The 7,976-nt window shown below is 42.8% G+C and overlaps 1 protein-coding gene across 2 annotated transcripts; it reads right to left on the reverse strand.

Moving 5' to 3' along the window:
- Positions 1–2,624: 2,624 nt before the first annotated feature.
- PRMT3 (protein arginine methyltransferase 3) lies at positions 2,625–6,435 on the reverse strand. 2 transcript variants are annotated; one of them, XM_087387346.1, is made up of 7 exons: positions 6,049–6,435; positions 5,221–5,958; positions 4,881–4,978; positions 4,701–4,779; positions 4,084–4,119; positions 3,831–3,998; positions 2,625–3,321 (listed from the first exon to the last, which is right to left on the reverse strand). In XM_087387346.1, exons 1-7 carry the CDS (start codon positions 6,325–6,327, stop codon positions 2,800–2,802), a joined length of 1,920 nt encoding a protein of 639 aa, XP_087243472.1. In that variant the 5' UTR covers positions 6,328–6,435; the 3' UTR covers positions 2,625–2,799. The 2 variants fall into 2 exon arrangements, with proteins under 2 accessions (XP_087243472.1, XP_087243471.1); XM_087387345.1 differs by having other exon boundaries at positions 4,084–4,344; positions 6,049–6,431.
- Between the last annotated feature and the right edge of the window lie 1,541 nt (positions 6,436–7,976).

Below are 7,976 nucleotides of genomic sequence, written 5' to 3' on the forward strand. Positions count from 1 at the left end.
TGGCTTTTGCCAACAGTGAAAGCATGAATCGCCTACATTAGTAGCGGGATCGTCGGGGTAGAGTATGATCTACGCTATCCCCTTCGGCCCCCCCCCCCCGAGGTTCGTCGTAAGTTATTGCTTAGATGGCAAAATCCCCCAAAACCCTTGATCCTGGCTCAGAATGAACACTAGCGATACGCTTAACACATGCAAGTCAAACGTTGTTTTCGTCCTTACGGGGCCACCAACCGCAAAGCCGGTTCCCCCCCTTGGTCGTTGGCTTTGCCTTCTTAGGCAAAAAAAAGTGGTTTGGATTCGGTGAAGCAAAGCGTTTTTTGCTTGGTGGGGCCCCCCCCACCCCCCAAACAAAAGTGTACCATCGACAAGATCCACCCCGCCTTTGCTTGTCTTGTCAAATGCCCCACGTGAGAACAGTTGGAAACAAAGTGGCGAACAGGTGCGTAACGCGTGGGAATCTGCCAAACACTTTGGGCTTTTTTCTCTGACCGGGGAAACGCGAAGCGCAGAAGGTCTTCCGACCGTCTTAGCCTTTGTTTGTTTCGCTAACCAAAGTGCTTGTAGCTCAATTGGATAGAGCACCAAACTACGAATTTGGGGTCGAGAGTTCGAATCTTTCCAAGCATGGGTCGAAAACAACGCGTAGCATTTTCACAGGGAAGCGCGCAACCCCCCACCTATCGATCAACAAAGGAACGTCGATCAATCATCAAAGTTTCGAGTCAATGGTTCCAATCCACAACAAAGCCGCGGAGAAAGCGCTATAGAGAAAGCTATAGCGCTTTCTCCGCTCCGCACCCGACTCTGGTTCCGCTAGCAAAAATAGCTTAATGGTAGAGTGTAGCCTTGCCAAGGCTGAAGTTGAGGGTTCGAGTCCCTTTTTCCGCTTGTAGAATTACGTCCTACGACCACTCGGGTTTTGTTCCTGACGTTTATCAGTTTCTTGGATTGTGGCCGGAGGGTTCCAGTTGGGCCGAGGGTTCCGAATTTCATAAAAATTCCGCCATCAAAAAGATCATGCAAGAAGGCAGTATCTTCCAAACAAATTCCATAATCTGCAAATCCAGCTTTGCCCCGCCACATCCTTCCTGCTTCGTATAATCCAACCAACCAACGGCAGGGACTTCATCAACCTGGCAAGAATTCATCGATCATCAAAGTGTCCACTTCTGCCAGGCCAAAGTAATCTGCTGTCCTGGGAAAGTGCATTTCTTGTTAGCCCGAATCTACCTAACTTTCCCTGCACATAGCGCTTTCTCCTCGCGCATAGCGCCCAGCCATTTACCCAACGAATTGACTTTACCGACGTTAGTACAGTTAATGGAGGGACGTTGGCGCCTTCCTTTAGGATTCCCTCCAGCCACAAGTTCCCCTACGACTACCATGTTACAACTTCACCCCAGTCACTGACCCAACCGTGGTATGCGCCAAGAAGACCACCAATACCAAAGTGGGCCACACTCAACTAGGCGTGGAACACTTTAGTAATGGGTGATCCCTGGTCGATGCTTCAGGCGAAACCAATTCCCAAGGTGTGGCGGGCGATGTGTACGGGGCCCGGGTACATATTCACTGCGGCATGCTGATCCGCGATTAGTAGCGATTCCAGCTTTATGTTCTCGAGTTGCAGAGAACAATCCGAACTGAGGCAATCTTTCTGGATTCGCTCCGCCTTACGGCCTTGCTTCCTATTGTAATTGCCATTGTAGCACGTGTGTAGCCCAGCCCATAAGGGCCATGCGGACTTGACGTCATCCCCACCTTCCTCCATAGTAGAACTACGGGCAGTCTTTTGTGAGTGCAACATCGGCACAGAGGGAGTGTCAACTTTATAAAAAATGAAGCAATACATGACAGAATATGTAACAAATTGTACAAATCAACTTTATCTCCCCATGCGTGTCCCCTCCCAAATCAACATGCAATGAAAGCCTTGAACAACCCTCTTCATGTTTGAAGAATCGAGAACCTCTTCACATTTTCTTCACATTTTCCCATTAAGATAAACAGTAGAAGCATTGAGACCCCCTTCTTTACATGCTACAATCTTGAAATCCCCTGGCTCAATGCCCTTGCACCACATATCAATTGGGAGGTTTGTGGGGGGGGGGGGGGCGGGCGGGGGAGTTCTAAAACATTACTCAAGATAAACAAGCTCTATTTTCCTATTGGGATTCTTCATCGGAAATTCATTGCAATCAATCATCGCCAGTAAAGACACAACATTTGAGTACTTGTCAACTGCAACTAAGACCGTTGTTCAACAAAACATTAAATACTCACTCCAATTGCTCCAAGTGCGTTGACCTTCTCTTGAGAAAAATCTGCACTTCTAAACCTGCTGAACCACCATGCCATTGTTTCATCCTCAGTCCCACTAGCGCAACAACCTGATTAGTTACTGGATGAGATACAATTAGCCAGGGCATCAACACGTACAAAACATACTGCAGTAGAGAATGTTACAGCAACCAAGGTTATGCCTTGAAAACAATTTGAGCAGAATCTTGTCAAACCTTGACTCGCATTTGTACAAGATTCACAACAGACAACCAACACTAAATCCTAAATGCTGAATGATTAGAACATTCATGGCCATCAAGAAAAATCAAACAGAAACAAGAAAATTGTAATGGAGAGCTACTTCATGCCTGTCAACATGACCCATGCATAGTTAAATCTGCAGCTCAGGCAAAGTGGCAGAGCTCACATTGGAAAACTCATCAGCAAGCTCAACAGACTGCAGTATTGGAACCTAGACTGAAAAAAAAGACAGAAGCCTTCCCAAAAAAAAAAAGACTAGAGATCAAACATCTGCACTGGCCATGTACGCACAATCCCACTTACCCCTACAGCAGCACTTTCAAGAGAAATATCAATGCTTCTGTGCCTGACACTACGAGCTATGCTAATTCGCCCTTTGAGAAGCATTGCTGGTGATGATGCTGTACCAACAGCATCAGCTTCAGGCACATACCCTGTGATGTTCTCTGAGACAGACAGACAGACAGGCTCTCGAAATGTAAGAAGTGTTTGTGACCAGTGCGTCTTTGGGGAATAAGGAGAAGTTGACAACACCACAGGATTCTCCTTACAAAATCTGTTGGTAAAACCTGTATCGAACCATAGTACCAGCCCATAACACCAAGTAACTCCATCACTTTTCTGCAACACAGCACCATTGCTATGTGTATGGGAATTCTTTTCTATGATTTCACCAGTATGCTCTTCAGACTCATGCCAGGGCCCTGTAAATGGCTTTAACTGAAATGTAGCAGTGAAGTCCACGTCTTCTGGCTTCATAGTCACAAGATCGAATGCCTAACAACACATTGAAGCCAAAATGTCAAAATTATATGGATATGGATCAGATTAAAATTTATTCTAAAACATCTTGCAAAAATTGCAGTCAAACCCAGATAATATTATAAGGCTCCTTCAAATTGTTTCGCTTTTGAAGCTATACTGCAATAAAATATAAGCTTTAATTGTCATAATCTCAGTCTTCAGATGTTGCATTCAACCCTCTACTTGTCCACTCTTCCCCCATCAATTCAAGTCCATTGCACAGAGTTTATTATGTTGGTTAAGAGCTCTTTCCTTGTTCCCATGCCAATGGAAAAAGATGAGTGCATTATTCTGTTCCCTTATGTGTCACCTTCTCACATGGCATTTATGTCATTCTTCATCCCCCTTTCTACCCTAGGATACACATTTTAATGGATTCAAATATATTTAACACTACAACAAATATTTTCCAGACAAAGGGATGGTGTTTCAGAGTAGGAAAGCAACAACTCAAAGAAGTTGAGATCAACATAAGGCAATACTTGAATGAGGCAGGCATCCGTGACTATGTCCTTGCTTTCTACAGCATCCACTATCGTTGACACAGCAGCATCCTCCAAAACTTCTCGCCCAATAAACTGCATATCAAATCCATAGACATTTTCCCAAAAAGGAAGGCTTGTTCCTCCTCGTCCAAAGCCTGCCATATACTGTTACAAAGGAACATATCAACCCGGTATTGACTCCTAAAATATGCAGTCAACTGTTTGGATAAAGCATGGAGATTTGACTCACCACCTCAGCTGTATCTGGTAGAATAGCGCCTCCAGGCTTTAACCAATGGTCACGCGCAAAAAGGACGGAGTTCAGCATTGACTCAAACAAAAGGCAATAACCCATCCACTCACTCACTAACACATCCACGCCAGGAGGTTCCACAAGGTTTTGCAGGTCCAGTTCTTCTATCATGCCTTGAACCACCTTGATCACCCTCTCATTTTTACATTCACTACTGCTTTCTCCGGGTTCACTCAAATAGCCATTTGCTTTGGCCACCTACCAGCCAAAACATCAAAAGGAAATGGCATGAATGGTAAGAAGCATAGCAAAAGAAAATGCATCCATGGTTTGATGCATTTGACGTAGGAAGGACCTCGAGGTGAATAATGACATAAATCTTTGTGACTACCTTTTTCAAATCCATAATTTCCCAAATCATTTGATGTACGAAGGACCTCGAGGTGAATAATGACATAAATCTTTGCAACCCTTTTTCAAATCCATTCTCAAATCATTTGATGTAGGAAGGACCTTGAGGTGAATAATGACATAAATCTTTGCGACCCCCTTTTTCAAATGCATGACCCTCTAGACTATCAAATTGTCTGATACAAGCGTTCACAAAATCTTACTTGCTGAGCCACAAAAGACATCTTTTTGCTTCCTTCGACTGCTAATACTTTCTTTGCTCCAGCTTTTGCTGCAAACAAACTGGAAGCATCAAGGTGAGAAAGTAGCTTGGGGCCAGCCCTCCCAATCTTCAACTGTCCAAAGTACCAAAGAAACATGATGAAAGGGCAAATTTTTCACACCTTAATATGCCAGTGCCACACCCTAAGTCCATCACAACAGCACCTTTCAAAAGTAGGGGATTTCTTGTGATTGCCATCTGATATGTCTCTGTTCGAATCTGCATAGCTTTCCCATTGTCATGTGACTTGAAATTAAATATTGTTAAGGGCAAGCTAAACAATGCAAAGACAATGAGATCAATCTTGTTGGTGGAAATCAACATTCTCACCAGGCCCAAGTTCAAATTTTTAAATGTACATCACTTTCAAAGGTATGTCACCTATCCCTTAAACAACCACCTCATGTTCCTCAGAATATGGTTCCTTAAAACTTTCAGCTTTTGATTCCATAAGGACGTACCTTGTCACTCAGCATTTCCCTGTGAATGCCAAAGGTACTATAAGAACCAAAGTAACTCTGATTGATGCTAAACCTTTCTTTCTTGGCCACCTCTGCAAAAGAGACTTTCAGCTTGTTCTTTTGCCTCTTCTTTGCCAGAAGGTGCAAACTCTCACCTGCAGCGTCCTGTGTCTGTTTAGTTGAGCATGCATTGTCAGACACAAAGGCTTCAACGTTGTGCCCATTTCCAAAATTGGATCCATTTATCAATAAATCAGAATATTCCCTCCATGGAATTGCACCTTCAGTTGTTGAAGCCAAATCACAACTTATGGCCAAGACTCCCAACTCATCTATCATACAATCAGCATGAGATTCTCTCAGGGCAGTATCATACTGCATAGACGCATGCTTTTGTGAATCACCCTCGGTTGATAGACAGCCTTCCAATTTATTATCTTGCAAAAATCCCATTTTGTCTTCTAGTTTTTGTTCACCACCATCCTCCTCTACATCATCTTCGAAGCTATATAAAAGCGGGTCATCCTTTAAAAAAGGAGTCAAAAATTTATCATCTCGCCAAGGAAACTTGTTTGTACTATGACAATCATCTCTACTTTCCATATCATCAAACCCCTCTTTCGCAAGTGGTTCGTTCTGCAAAGTTCTATTGAGATGGTTTGAGGTTTTAAGGTGTTCCAGAAGTGCCACTGAAGACTCTTGAACAAGTCCACAATTCCAGCATGTATTGTCTACCACCTAGCATCCATAAAGTAAAAGCACATGTTATCACGCAAGAACTCCTAGTAATACGGTGGAACATTCCAGCTCTAAACACCAAACCCGTACCTTGGAACGAATGAAATTAATCATACGAAGGCAGTCGTAGAAGTCTAATTCGTAATCCTTCCGGAGCTGAAAGAAATTAAAAGCATGCTCGCTGGCGCAATGCTGAAAAACAAGCGCTGAGGAATGGAAAATAGTTTCGCAGAAGAGGCAAAGCAACTGTTCGCCACCGACATCGTCGTTCGCAGCGGCGATCCAGTCCTCCCAAGCTCCCTCGTCTTCACCCTCGTCCTCGTCACTGTTGCCGTGAGGACACGATTCAAATAGAGGACAAGCCTCCATTGCAGGGTTGAGTTCCCTTATCTATAAGGGTTACTACCGCCTTGGTGTGTTTTAGTAGAGTACTTCACGTATGAAAGTTTCATCGGAAGCAGGGGTTAAATTCTATCTAGCTTGCAAATGAAACTCAAAGTGAAATGTCCAACCCTCATGTGCCTTAGAGCATTCATATATATATATATATATGTTAAAAATGAGAAAACTTTAAAGAGTCTAAATAGTTTACTAAAGAATATTTGAAATTTCCCTTGAGTCTTGGCCGTGAGACTTCTAACTTTCGACGAGCCATTTGTTCTCCTCCTTTTAGTCTTCAACCAACTATTGTTCTGACAACCAGCTCCTTTTAGTCTTCAACCAACTATTGTTCTGACTATGGTTCTGTTGCTTGTGAAACAAAGCCGCCACTCTGATACAAATAATGTCACCTCGCTTCAGATCAACTAGTAGATTGCCTACCCCATCGATTAAAAAACTTTGTGTATTGCCTTTGATAATTAGTGCCATAGAAAAAATATGCCTCTTGCTTGCTACGTTGATTTGTGGGATAATAGAAAAATAGGATTGATGCTTGATCGACAAGTTTTACAATCATTATGAGGAGATGAGGGATGGAGTGGAAGGGAGGGAGGACAAATAAACGCTACCAGAGGAGGGAATGTAAGTGATGGAGAGCACAAACAATTGTAAAATTGTTGATGATCGAGCTTGCTTGTGAATCATATCACTCTAATTAGATAACAAATATATAAAAAACTATTTATCCACTGTAATTCCCATCTACGCAATAGGTGGTTTTTGTTAAAATGTTATGCGTGTCTTTCATAATATGAATCATTCATTTTCATTTGAATAGAGTGAATTGAATGATTGAAAGGACAAGAAAACTTCAAAATAATATCATGGAATTCCAAACATTTAAAGACTAGTTTTCAAATTTTGGTTTCTTTATGGAAGGCCATTCATTGTATGAGGCCTTCCAAAAAAATGTTTAGCTAGGCCTTCAAATTGCATGATTGCCTCTGAGAATCAAATTCCCACCCTTACTTAAATTTGCAGAGAAATCTTAGCGTGGAGGGCCTCTTGTGTCCCACCATTTCTTAAATTTGGAGAGGAGATAAATATTTCACCATTCCTCTGCTAATTCCATGTGTACTGATCCTCCACCAAGAATAGAAGAGATGGATTCTAGATCGGAGGGTGCCCCAACCCACTACCCAAAACACCTTCAAATGGGCTAAAAATCTCTAGAAGTGCTACTTCTAAACTCATGGAGCAGTTGATTGGGCTCTTCCATGGGGATGTGCTTAGAGGCCCAAAATATCCAAACAAAGCTACATTCACATTGCATGGGGACCAAGTCTAAACTCACGTACCATGGTACACAATGATAGGATGGGCCCCTAGCAACCAAGTTTCACCTTTAAAAAATGACAGAGTATATTTTAGTTAGCGAGGGTCGGCCTTGATGTGGCACTAAATAAAGTTTGTAAGCAACCCATTGAAAGACTAGAAGAGCTTATTTTCAAGGATTCTACTTTTGAAAGATTTACCAATTCATATAGGAACTCTAGATCTCAGACCTTACGGGCTTTGAGATGGCCCTCTCTCTCTCTCTCTCTCTCTCTCTCTCTCTCTCTCTCTCTCTCTCTCTC

This window comes from Dipteris shenzhenensis, chromosome 16 (assembly GCF_047967505.1).
Source record: "Dipteris shenzhenensis isolate YYH24624 ecotype China chromosome 16, Dip_SZ_1.0, whole genome shotgun sequence".
NCBI classification, from domain to species: Eukaryota; Viridiplantae; Streptophyta; class Polypodiopsida; order Gleicheniales; family Dipteridaceae; genus Dipteris; species Dipteris shenzhenensis.